The sequence below is a fragment of the Erinaceus europaeus genome, chromosome 1 (assembly GCF_950295315.1).
Source record: "Erinaceus europaeus chromosome 1, mEriEur2.1, whole genome shotgun sequence".
Taxonomy (NCBI): domain Eukaryota; kingdom Metazoa; phylum Chordata; class Mammalia; order Eulipotyphla; family Erinaceidae; genus Erinaceus; species Erinaceus europaeus.
In genome coordinates this window covers 96,315,709-96,328,831 of record NC_080162.1, presented here as the reverse complement: position 1 = coordinate 96,328,831, position 13,123 = coordinate 96,315,709, and the positions used below count along the sequence as shown (strand labels likewise).

Genomic DNA, 13,123 nt, shown 5'->3' with positions numbered 1-13,123 from the left:
CATCAACATTTTCTAGGTTTTCAACTACAAAGGGACATGTAAACTTGCTATCAGGTTACCTCTTCTTTCACATGGAAATCAAATTCTATACAATTTCCTTAAAGAAAACTGCTCCCTCACACACATAATTAAGGTTTGTATTCTTTTATTTAACTTCTCTCACTGATTAAAAGGGTTAATAGTATTTTCACTAGGTCATTGTCATTTTTACACTGTGATAACTAGTACCAAGTAGTTGTCTTTTTTTTTTCCTAAAGTGTATCACCTTCATTTTAACTCCAAGACAAAAACTGAACCTGCATACGTTTACTGCCACAACCACCACTCCACACACCCCATTCTTTCTGTAAAGAATTCTGCTGTGCAAAGGAAATATCAGGGGGCCAGGTGGTAGTGCACCTAATTGAGTGCACATGTTACAATATGCAAGGACCCAGGTTCAAGTCCTTGGTCCCCGCCTGCAAGGGGAAAGCTTTGCTTTGTGAGTGATGAAGCAGTGCTGCGAGTGTCTCTCTCCCACTCTATCACCCCTTTTCCTCTTGATTTATGGCTGTCTCTGTCCATTAAGTAAATAAAGATCATTTAAAATTTTGGTAAAAAAAAAGAAAGAAAGAAATATCAGAAGATCTAGCACCAACTACGTATGGACAGAGTTAATATCAAATGCACCAACTGGGAATCTCTTCCCTTCCCTTTTAATTCCTCTCCAGCTGCCTTCAGCAAGTTTCTTCTCACCTGGTTAATTCTCTCTCTCTCTCTCTCTCTCTCTCTCTCTCTCTCTCTCTGAATTCTGATTAAATGTAACTGCCAAGGATCATTTTCTCTGACCTCTGTCCCTTCCAAGCTAGCTCTAATTAGTTCTTCCCCCCACCTCCATTTTCATCATTCTTTTACTAGTTATGATTTGTCATGTGAGTTTATTTATTTAATTCATCTGCACCTTCAGGACCTCCCCAGTCCTCATCAAGGATGTCCACTCCATGGAAAGCACCATTTGGCTAACCTGCACATTCTTGGCAGAGCACCAAGCCAAGATGGTAGTCAGCAGACAAATCCACTGTTCCTAGAGGCCACTGTACTATCAATGTCCCATGTGGGACATACCATGAAAGATTTGTCAATGAAGGGTAAATCATTCTAGTTGCTGATTTTCTTTTACTGTTGTTGTTAGAAGGTTGCTTTGGCAACAGAAACAGAAGTAATCTGTTTAAAAAAGTCTTGGAAGAGTATATGCAGAACCTAATCAAAGTCTTTGCTATTCCCTCAGGGGGTTCTTTACAAGAGTTGCTCTGCTAATGCAGGGTACTGAGTACAAAGGCAGAAAGAAAAAAATTGAGCTATTTGAAGAATGAGCTGGGGGTGGGGGTGACAGTGGCATACCCGCTTAAGCACATAAAGTACTATGCACAATGATAGGTGTGAGGACCCTAGTGAAGCAGGTCTGCAGGTGTTTCTCTGTTTCTCTCCCTCTCCCCTCTCAATTTCTCTCTGTCTTGTTGAATTGGGGGAAAAAAGGAAAAGAAAAACTGGCCACTAGAAGCTGTGGATTCATAGTAAACAAAACAAAACAAAACAAGAAAAGGCAGTTGACATTGTAAGCACAACTTTGACTCCCAGCATCACATTTGACAGAGTGATGATCTGGTTTTCTCTCAAATAAGTAAGCAAATACATATTTGAGGAAAGAAGATCAACCAAATGAAAAAAAAAAAATCTCACGTATTCATCAGGAGGTACCTGGGGGTGGTCTTCATGGTACAGCCGAGGTAGCAGCCTCACCATGATGCACAGGATGCCGGGGTGCATGATCACAGCTTCACCTTCATCCAGCCTGCAGAGAGAGGGAATGGGGTGTCACACTTGGCACTCCTAGTCTCTTGAGCTTCTCTTGGAACTCTCTGGATCTTTCTGGCACAAAACATTAAAAATATCCTCTGACAAGCACCTTTTTTTTTTTTTTTTTGCCTCCAGGGTTATCAGGACTCGGTGCCTACACTAATACAAATCCACTGTTCCTAGAGGCCATTTTTCCCATTTTTGTTGCCCTTGTTATTATTGGATAGGACAGAGAGAAATCGAGAAAGGAGGGGAAAGACAGAGAGGTGGAGAGAAATATAGACACCTGCAGACCTGCTTCACCACCTGTGAAGTGACTCCCCTGCAGATGGGGAGCCAGAGGCTCAAACTGGGATCTTTACGCCAGTGCTTTTTCTTTGTGCCATGTGCACTTAACCTGCTGTTCTACCACCTGGCCCCCAGACAGGCACTTTTTATCTCTATGGCCTTTATCTTAATTTTCACCAGTTGCACAGTGGTGCTGACAACATCAATGTTCTTTCATAAAGACAGAACAAAACTTGTGTGCACTCAGGTGTACAGAATCTGGCACATTGATGGTGATCACTGTAGGTTAGATCCCTGGACCTCCTCTTGCCAGACAGGAGATGGAAAGCTGTCATTTTTACTTTGAACACACACACATACACACAAGTACTTCTGAATTCCTTTAAGACGAAGCAAGTATACTACTTCACTCCCTAATGCAACTAAAAGTCCAAATAGAACACAAAAAGAGCTCTCTGAAAGCTCTGAAAAGTAGTTAAGAGCATAAAATTATACCTAAATAACCATTGTGTGAATTTCCTAGGACAATCCTAAATCTGCCCTCACAGAAAGTCTAAAACCCACGTATGGACTCTGTGCCAGATGATACACAACAGAGCTCCAGGAGGAAGCCTCCACTGCTGGTCTAGACATTTGAAAGGAGGCTTCTACACATCATAGAGCATGAAACAGGTCTCATGGAATTTTTTTTCTTAAGTATCTCTATTATTTCTCAACCCAACTGCAATCCCACAGTAGCAGAAATGGAGCAGCAGAAAGGCAGGTGTCTGAAACTTATAAGGAGTAAACTCAATCACCAAATATATATATGGTCCCAAGAAGCCAGATGCTGATATTTTAGCAGCCAACAGTGTTTTTGAAGGGTCGCCTGTCTGGGTCCAGAAATAGAGAGCAGCCCTTCTAAAACACTAATCCCATCATGTCTCAGCCTTGTCCAAAGACTTCCAAAGCAGCACACTACCTATGGGGTAAAAACAAAACGAGCAGGCAGGACCTGACTCATTGTCCTCTCCACCTTCACCTCCAGACATGAGCTGTGGGTTGGTTTGTCAAGAAGTGTAACATCCACCCCAGGTAAGAGAATCTAGTAAATTCTCCCAAAAGATCTGCAGAGGACTAATCACAAATGCTGTTATTATTTGTCAAAGTCCACTTTTGTGTGTGTGTGTGTGTGTGTGTGTGTGTGTGTGAAGAGGGTTTGTACTGTACTTGGAAGAAGGGCATGATGTTTGCTTTGTATGAGTGTGGTGTGCAGGCATATGTGATATGTACAGTGTATTTTATAGGCATGTGGCATGTGTATATGTGTGCATGCTGTATGTGAGCTGTGTGGTATTACTGTGTATCATATGAAATGCATGGTGTGCCTGGTATGGTTATGATGTGAGGGGGCTGTGGTATGTATGTTCATAAGAAATTATATGTTTTGTATTTTGAAAATTACATCTGTGCTTTGGGAATTCCATAAAAAGTAACTTCTGTATTTGTAAATAATGTTACTTAAATTGTGGCTGCTCAAGGGGGCTGGAAAGATAGTTCAACCAGTGGAGTACAAGCCTTGCCATGTGCTCAGCCCAGGATGGAACCCCAAGATTAACAGGGACCTATGGCACCTGGGAAGTTCTAGTGCTATGGTATCTCTATCTTTTTTTAATGTATTTTTCATTTGTTTGTTTACTGGCAGAGCACTGCAAAGCTCTGGCTTATGGTAGTGTAGAGGTCTAAACCTTGCAGCCTCAGGCACAAGCCTCTTTTTGAATAATAACTATGCTATCTCCCCACCCCGGTATCACTATCTATTAATTATATGTATCTATCTATTTATCTCTGTCTTAATGAGAAAAATGTTGGCACAGGAGTATCAGAGTTGCATGCAGGTGAGACTCCCACTCTGCAAAAAAAAAAAAAAAATGTAGTTGCTTTATAAATTAAGCCAATGGGGAGTAGGGTGGTAGCGCAATGGGTTAAGCGCAGGTGGCACAAAGCTCAAGGACCGGCATAAGGATACCAGTTCAAGTCCCTGGCCCCCCACCTGCAGGGGAGTCGCTTCACAGGCGGTGAAGCAGGTCTGCAGGTGTCTATCTTTCTCTCCCCCTCTCTGTCTTCCCCTCCTCTCTCCATTTCTCTCTGTCCTATCCAACAACAATGACATCAATACCAACAACAATAACTACAACAACAACGAAAAACAACAAGGGCAACAAAAAGGGAAAATAAATACAAAAATACATATAAAAAAATTAAGCCAATGGATGTTGTGGAGAACAGCTATGAGCACTAGGAAAGCATTATACCATCTCCACTCCTCAACACACAATAAGTCCCAAAGTAGATACTATTACTATCCCTGTATTCAATCCAAGAAATTAAATCAGTGCCAAGGGCTCAGAGGCTGCATGAGTGAAGTCCTGAATTTGATCTCCAACACCACATGCACTGGAGTGATTTTCTGGTCCTCTCTGTTTCCCTATTTTCCTACCTCAATAAATAGTTCAAAAGCAGTGAGAACAATATTTTTAAAAGGAAGAAAAGGTGTATTGCACCAAAGTGAAAGACTCTAGGGTGGGGATGGGGGTTTTCAGGTCCTGAAACATGATGGCAGAGGAGGACCTAGTGGAGGCTGTATTATTATGTAGAAATGTTATCATGTATAAACTACTGTATTTTACTGTTGACGATAAACCGTTAAAGAAATTTAAAAGAAAGGAAGAAAGAAAGGAAGAAAGGAAGTAAGAAAGAAAGAAAGAAAGAAAGAAAGAAAGAAAGAAAGAGAAAGGAAGAAAGAAAAGGAAGCCCAGAGTAAGAAAGTAACAAACCGGGGCCAGATGGAGGAGCACCTGGTTAAGTGCACACATCACAAAGCTTAAGGACCTGGGTTCCAGCCCCTGGTCCCCACCTGCACGGGGAAAGCTTCCCGAGTGGTGAAGTGGGATTGCAGGTGTCTCTCTGTCTCTTTTCTTTTCTCTATGCCCCTCTCAATTTAGTCTCTATGTCTCTATCCAATAATAAATAAATTAAAATATTTTTAAAAGAAAGTAACAAGCCCAAGGAACACAGCCAATAAGTCATAAAGTACACAGGCCTGAATCCAAGGTCTATATCCTCTATCCTCTTCCCCAGAGTCTGGGATCATTTTTCATAGAAAAGATTAAGTCAAGTGAATAATCCAAGGAGATCTAGGGTGTTGATGGAGGGCAGAGATGAACACTCTATGTCCCATTCCCAGCCCACTGTCTGCCCTTTACCCCATAGACTCTCTCAGGCAGATTGGGGTTTCACTTCTTCTGTAACCATTAGGGAAGGTCAAAAGTTATGGTTTTTTTTTTTTTCTTTTAATGGGGGGATGCTCTATTTATGAAATATGAGTCATACATTAAAAATTACTCAATGTGAAACCAGGATGACATCCAAAATAGGAATTATCTATAAAAAAAAAAATTGAGGCTGTGGGGGCTGGGTGGTGGTATACCCAAACTGAACGCACATATTACAGGGCACAAAGATCTGGCTTGGCGCAGGAGTGGGGGAATGTTTCACAAACAGTGAAGCAGGTTGGCAGATGTCTATCTTTTTCTCCCTCTGTCCTGACTAATAAAAAAAGGGGGGTGGGAGAAAGGCGGGAATGGCTGCCAGAAGCACTGGATTTGTATTGTCACCACCAAGCCTCAGTGTTAACTTTGGTAATATAAATAAATAAATAGGATTTTATATATCATCAGGGCAGCTTGGACCATTCCTACTCATAACCACAGAATGTGAGCTCAGATTTATAGGGATGTAGAGGTCACATAGGCTCTTAAGCTGAATATGGGCCCCAGATCACATCAAATCAATGGGGTTTATAGTCAACAATATTTATACACCTTTCCTGATCCAGTTTTCTGGTCCTTTTTCCAGCCATGACAGCAACTCCCCAGACAATAACTTAGATCCACCAGCATACCAGATGTCAGACTCAGAAAAAAAAACAAAAAACACTAATATAGTCATGGGCCCTTTGGAATATAACTAAAATAGGCCTACTAACCATCTACAAAACAGAGACTCCCCCAACTCTTCATCTGAACTATTCCAGCCTCTAGGTTCATGATTAGTCAACAGTTTGCTCTGCTTTATATCTTAACTTTTTTTCAGCCACCAGGTTCCAGATGCTAAAATGATGACAACTGGACTTCCCTGGGGAGACAACCCCACTAATGTGTCCTGAAGCCCCCACTTCCCCAGAGCCCTGCCCCACCAGTGAAAAAAAGAGACAGGCTGGGAGTATGGATTGACCTCTTAACACCCATGTTCAGCGGGGAAGCAATTACAGAAGCCAGACCTTCTACCTTCTGCACCCCATAATGACCCTGGGTCCATACTTCCAGAGGGATAAAGAACAGGAAAGCTATCAGGGGAGGGGATGGGATATGGAGTTTTTTGGTGGTAGGAATTGTGTGGAGTTGTACCCCTCTTATCCTATGGTTTTTGTCAGTGTTTCCTTTTTATAAATAAAAATTAAAATAAATAAATAAATAATTGAGGATGATACCATCTACAGGTTAGAGCCCGAATATTAAACTATAGGTTGATTGTCAGAACATTTGACAAACCATCACCACGATAGAGGGAGTATCAAGAAAAAGCAAGAAGGGGGGCTGCATGGTGGCACACCTGGTTGAGCACACATGTTACAATGAGCAAGGACCCAGGTTCAAGCCCCCAGTCCCCACCAGCTGGGGGAAAGTTTCATAAGTGGTGAAGCAGTGCTGCAAGTTTCTGTTTTTCTCTATATATATCTCCCCCTTTCCTCTCGATTTCTGGCTGTCTCTACCCAATAAATAAAGATAATAATAAGAAAATTAGAAAGAAAGACAAAAAGAGAGAAAGAGAGAAAGGAAGGAAGGAAGGAAGGAAGGAAGGAAGGAAGGAAGGAAGGAAGAGAGAAATAAAGGGAGAAAGAAAGAGCAGGAAGAACTTATAGAGATAGGACTAAAAGGGAGAGGAAGAGGTTTAGGAGGCAAACCTGAACTCAAGATCTGGTTCTACCACTTGCTACACGTACATGTGGCTTTTAGCCGTGTTACTTATCCTGTCTTAACATCAGTTTCTTTATCACTAAATTTTATGATTTGGAAAGGAATTATATGAAAAATAAGTCTTCAGCACTCACCCCCAGAAACATTCAACAAATGACTGTTTCTTTTTATTACTCAGTACCACTTACTAAGTTGCCTGAGGTTGGCAAATACTTCCCTGCCCATCACAAGCTGGTAGAATAAATTGAACACACTTCAACACTGAGACCCTAATTTCATCTACATGCTATCTAGATGTGCAGGGCAAAGATCTCCTCAGGGAGCACTTCTGGAAGAGAAATCTGGAGCCCCAGGAAGGGAATTCTCTCCAGGACAAAGAAAAAAGAAGGGGGTCTAGAATCCATCCATCACCTGCCTTACAAAGGCAGCTGTTACCCTCTGAGGCATCCCCTTGTGAGCAGAGAGACAGAGTGGCCATGATGATGATGGGCTTCGTGGACCTGGAACAAGAAAGTCCCAGAGCAAGATTCACTATCAAGATTCATAAACTACACACAGAAGCAAGGAACATTCACTGGCTGCCATAGAAACAACTGTCTGCATAATCAGTGTCTCAAAAGACAGAGAAAAAAATTATGATGATTCGTATATCTGAATAAACAAAAAAAGAGTTACAAAGTAATCAAGTGTGTTTGAGAAAGAACCAAGTAACCTGTCTCTAAGTGTAAAACAAAAGCAGTGAAATTAAAAATTCAATACCTAAGTGACTAGACTAAATGGCTAACAGGCAATTAAATGAGTTGGAAGAGAGATCAAAGAGAATTTCACAGAACACAAGATAGATGGAAAATGTGAAATAGAAGTTAAGAGGCATATATGATAAAAAATATATATCTCATTATAGAGTTCTGGGAAAACAACAGAAGATGAGGAAAAGGTCCATTTTTTATTAAGAAGAATATCCACAAGTCATGAATGACATCATCTATCTTCAGGAATTCCAATTAATTTCAAGTAGAATAAACTTTTAAATTCTTGAATTTTTAAAAATATTTATTTGTTTATTTCCTGCTTGTTGCCTTTGTTGTTTTTGTTGATGTCGTCGTTGTTGGATAGGACAGAGAGAAATGGAGAGAGGCGGGAAAGACAGAGGGGGAGAGAAAGATAGACATCTGTAGACCTGCTTCACTGCCTGTGAGGTGACGCCCCTGCAGGTGGGGAGCCGGGGGTTCGAACTGGGATCTTTACGCCAGTCCTTTCGCTTTGCGCCACATGCGCTTAACCCATTGCGCTACCGCTGGACTCCCAGAATAAACTTTTTAAATAATCAATAGATCAAGCATATTATAGTAAAACTGCAGAACAAAATGGTGAAAATTCTTAAAAGCAGTCTCAAAAAAAGAGACTGAAATGCATCAAAAATGCAACTGATTTTTCAGTCATGTCAATAGTAGTCCATAGGTGAGAAAGGCCCCTTTATAAATGCTGTGAGAAAGTAACTGTCAACCAATAATGTGTGTTGAGTTAAACTATCTGTTAGCAATTAGGGAACAAATAAAGACAAAATCAAGTGAGTTGCACCAAGTTACAAAAAGACCCTTACTAAAGAAAGAGCTAATGGATATCTACTGACAGATGGAAATTAATCCCAGAAGAAAAGGCATTTGTGTAAGAATGATGAGCACAGCATTGAGAAGTATGTAATTAAAGCTAAATTAACACTGCATAAGACAATAATAACATGGGGCCAGGCAGTGATACATCAAACTGAGTACATATGTTACAATGTGCAAGGGCCTAGGTTCAAGCCCCCAGACCTCATCTGCAGAGGGGAAACTTCACTAATGGTGAGAGCTGAAGCAGTAGTCTCTCTTTCTCCATCTCTATCTCTCCTTCTTCTCTCAACTTCTCTCTGTCCTATCAAATAAATAGATAAATGTTTTACAAGACAATAATAAATGTCTTGTCTCACTGATGGACTAAAATTTAGAATTAAAATAGTGGGCAACAACAATGTATGATTTAAAAATCCTAATAATATAAGGGCTCGAGATCTCTATACATTAATTGGAAAAGAGAATAAAGAAACAGCAGCATAAACTGGTAAACGATACTTAAACATTATGAGATGCCCTCTAAATTCGCTCAGGATAACCGCTAGAAGACTAATCAGAGAGTGTTCAAGTTCCAAACCAGGATATGGGGGACAAAATTTAAAATAAGACAAAAATTATTAAGTTTGAAAGAAAAGACAAAAGAAGTAGAAGCCATTTCAAATAGATTAGAAATTATAAAAATGTAAACAAGATACATATTCTAGTAAAAAATAATTATTAAGAAAAAATAAGGTTATAAAGCAAAATGCAGCAAAAAATTGTTCTTTACTATCTATAAGAGAAAAAATAAAAACAAGTTTTTTTCAGAAATTTTTTTTAAATACTGGAAAAAAAAAACTATTCAAAAGAAAACTAGCATAGCCTTATCAGTATCAAAGGATTATTATAAAGGAAAATGTACATATGGAGATAAATTCATTATTATAAAATTTTGATTCCACAAAATTACATTAAAATATAAGCACGTGAGTTAATATCTCCAGGAGGAACTTGCATGAAGTTTTAAGATACATTATTGTAATGGAAGATATTTAGCCTACCATAGTAACCGATAAGTCAAACAAATTAAAACATCTTAAAATCTGAAGAAAAGAACTGGCAAGTTTGATACAAAGAATATAAATAGAACACTGAATTTAACAAATGGAAGATATGTATCCTTCTCAGGTACACATGGAATATTTATAAACATTTATTACATAGATATAGGAAGGGGACATTGTAAAGGTCAACTAATTTTAAAGGTTTAATACCACACAGTCCTCTTCTTTGATAATGACAAAATTGGAAAGCAGTAACAAAAAGATAATTCAACTGTTGCTCTGAAACCCTGGAAATTTAAAAATCACAAAATACTCAAGTCTAATTGTCTCCTAACATTTTAAGAAACAGTATTAAACAAAACTGAAATCATGATGCAACTCAAATAGTTCAGATGAAATTTATATTTTAAAAGAGGGCTGAAGATTAAAACCCTAATAGAAAAATTTAAGTATACTAGAAAAAGGCAAAGAAATAAAAAGTTATAACAAAAAAAAAAAAGATAAAAAAGAAACAAATAAAAATTTACATGTAGTAGACAGGAAAATTTAGTTGAGCATGGCTAGATTAATAGGACATAGTAATGATTAAGACTGTCAGAAAAATTCTAGGGGAGACTGAGCAGAGATGCAAGTAAATGACATTAGAAGGAAAAGGTTACCGAGATACTATGGCTAGTCTTATGCTGATAAATTGAAATGCAGATGGAATGGAAAAACAAATGTGAAAATTAACTTGAAAAGAATAAATGGAAAACTGTTCTTGTAAGAGTTCACTTTCCCCTAAGAAAACATCAGGTTCATGAAATTATACTGTTAAGTTCTTTCACGTATAATTAAGAATCTGAAAATGTAACCCTTACATAAACTCTTCCAGAGAAAAGAGAAGGAAAACATGTCAAACTCATGTTATGGGAACTTAAATTTTATTGTAAAAAAATACTCAAGAAAGAAGTGTGAAAGGAGGGGCTCAGGCAGTGGCTGGTTAAGCCATTTAAGTGCACTTATTACAAAGCCCAAAGACCTACACAAAGATTCAGTTTCAAGCCTCTGTTCCCCAACTGCAGGAGGAAGCTTCACAAGCAGTGAAGCAGGTCTGCAGGTGTCTCTCTTTCTCTCTCCCTCTCTATCTCCCCCCTCCTCTTTCAATTTCACTCTGTCCTATCCAATAAAATGAAATAATAGTAATAATAATAATAATAATAAGGCTACCAGGAGCAGTGGATTCGTAGTGCCGGCACTAAGATACAGCGATAACCCTGGAGGCCAACAGAATCTTAAAACACACACACACTACACCCCATTATTATTCCCCCAATAAAAATTATTAAAAATAAAATGGGAGGAGGGGGGCGAGAGTGGGTTGTGGTAACTTCTATGCACCAAGCAGGGGGTATGAATATACTCCTGATACCTAACAGTTTAGTAAAACAATTTAAGTCACTTAGCTAATTGAAGAAAAAAATGGCATCTTACATACAATAATTATATCATGAGCAAGTTATTTGATGCAGAAATGCAATATTAGAAAATGAACCAATTTACCACATTAACCAATAAAACAGGAGCAATCATAAGATTAACCTGAAGCTGGAGATTTGCTATCCAACCCCTTGGCCATGAACCCCACCCCCCCAACAGGGCTTTCTGAATAAAAATGTGCAGTGTCTTTGAGAAGGGTATCCTGTGGTGATAAAAACAATAGGACATGAAGAGGCTGGCAGCACAGCTGAGTGCAATACCAACTTGTGTTTTGTCACTGCCACTCCAGAGAAAGTGTGTACCTTTCTTTCATTTCCCCTTCCCACCACAAGGATCAGGAAGGGTCGGGAGATGGAGGGGGTAAGTGCTCTATTACAGGGAGGGAAAGTGAAAAAGGAGTTACAAAAGTCTGAGCTCATGGAGAAAACAGGCCTGTGGCAGTTAAGAGTTGAGAGAGTCCTAGTTAGAGGAAGTGAAAGCAGCAGGAAAAAACAGGAAGTGTCCCATGACTGGGAGGAGAATGTGGCCTGTGCCCTGTATGGGAAAGGAACTCATCCCACCCACTCCAAGTGCCTGGGGAGGGGGCATGCAGGAGACACAAGTTCCCGACAACAAAGGTTGCTGACACACCAAGAACCCTCAGCACAAACACAAGGCGCTCAGGAGCATCAGAGATGCCAGAGATAAAAAGTGAGCCTATTAGCAGAATCCTGTCCTTGGTTTCCCAGACTGTGTAAGCCACCTAAATTCTTGTTTGATGCAACAAATTGGTTTCGTGCCACCTCCCAAGCTAGGGGAGCTTGAAGTCAAAAGTCAGCTTGACTTAAAGGAAAATCATGAGTCATTTCTGCACAGGAAACATGCAACCTAGGACTTCCTACCTATTGTACATGCACAGGAAGTCTGGGAAGGAGATGGGAGAAAGAGACAGATGGCAGCAAAGCTCTTACCTCTCTTCCATGTCTGGCCACTGCTTGAAGTTGCCTTCAGGATCACTGCTGGCTTCTCCCTTCTGGGCATCCATGACAGTCTCCTGCCCAACCTTCAAGGACTCATTCAGGTCCAGGTGGAGGGTACCTCTGACAATGCAGTCCAGAAAGCTTAGGATCCGGAGGCAGCTCTTTATCTTAGATGGGAGTGGAGAGCTAGAGGAAAAGGCTGCACTCAGAAAATCAGTCAGTGGTCTGGCCTTTACATCAGTCCAGGAGTGCATAGGGGCACCCTCTTCCTCTGGGGCTCCAAAGCAGCCCAGCAAGCAGAGGTCCTCAGCCAGCTTCTCATAGAGCCCATGTCTCCTGAAGAAGTCACTGTTGACAAGGTCCAGGTTCAGTGCTGCAGACATGGCACAGAAGGTATGCAGGATCAGGTCTAGAGTCTGGCTGGGGGTCACCACTTCCCATGTCTGCAGTGGTGGCTCCTGGAGAGAGCCTTCTAGGTCTGAAAGTAGGGACAATAGTCCATTGAACCCACTGGACAATCTAAAAGCAGCACGGCCCTTAGGGCTCTCCAGGATCCGAAGCAGAGACTGAAACAGCAACAAAATAAGAAATGAGAAAAGTTGGGAAAGGGACGGGATGGAGGAGCACTGGGATCATGGTGCATGATGATGGAAAAGGACTTAGGCTGGAGGAGTATGTTACCCACATCTATCATGAGGAAATGAAAGGTTGTTGTACCTATGTGTCAGTAACTACACTATAATATAAACCATTAACCCCTCAAGAAAGTAGGAAAAGAAAAAAAGAAGCAGACCTTTAGTCTGAGCTACTACATGCACATCTCCACTCAACACCACAGAAATAGTGAGCTACCTGAAAGGTGAGACAGAAACTTTGGGATCTCA

General features: G+C 40.3%; 1 protein-coding gene across 3 annotated transcripts in view; it reads right to left on the bottom strand.

The window, feature by feature from the left end:
- Positions 1-13,123, bottom strand: part of WDFY4 (WDFY family member 4) — a 358,549-nt gene that overhangs the window by 261,286 nt on the left and 84,140 nt on the right. For all 3 annotated transcript variants that reach the window (XM_060191378.1, XM_060191396.1, XM_060191389.1), the window contains exons 12-13: positions 12,231-12,805; positions 1,738-1,831 (exon numbers count right to left, since the gene is read on the bottom strand). In XM_060191378.1, coding sequence (XP_060047361.1) covers positions 1,738-1,831; positions 12,231-12,805 — 669 coding nt within the window. The remainder of the gene's footprint in view (positions 1-1,737; positions 1,832-12,230; positions 12,806-13,123) is intronic.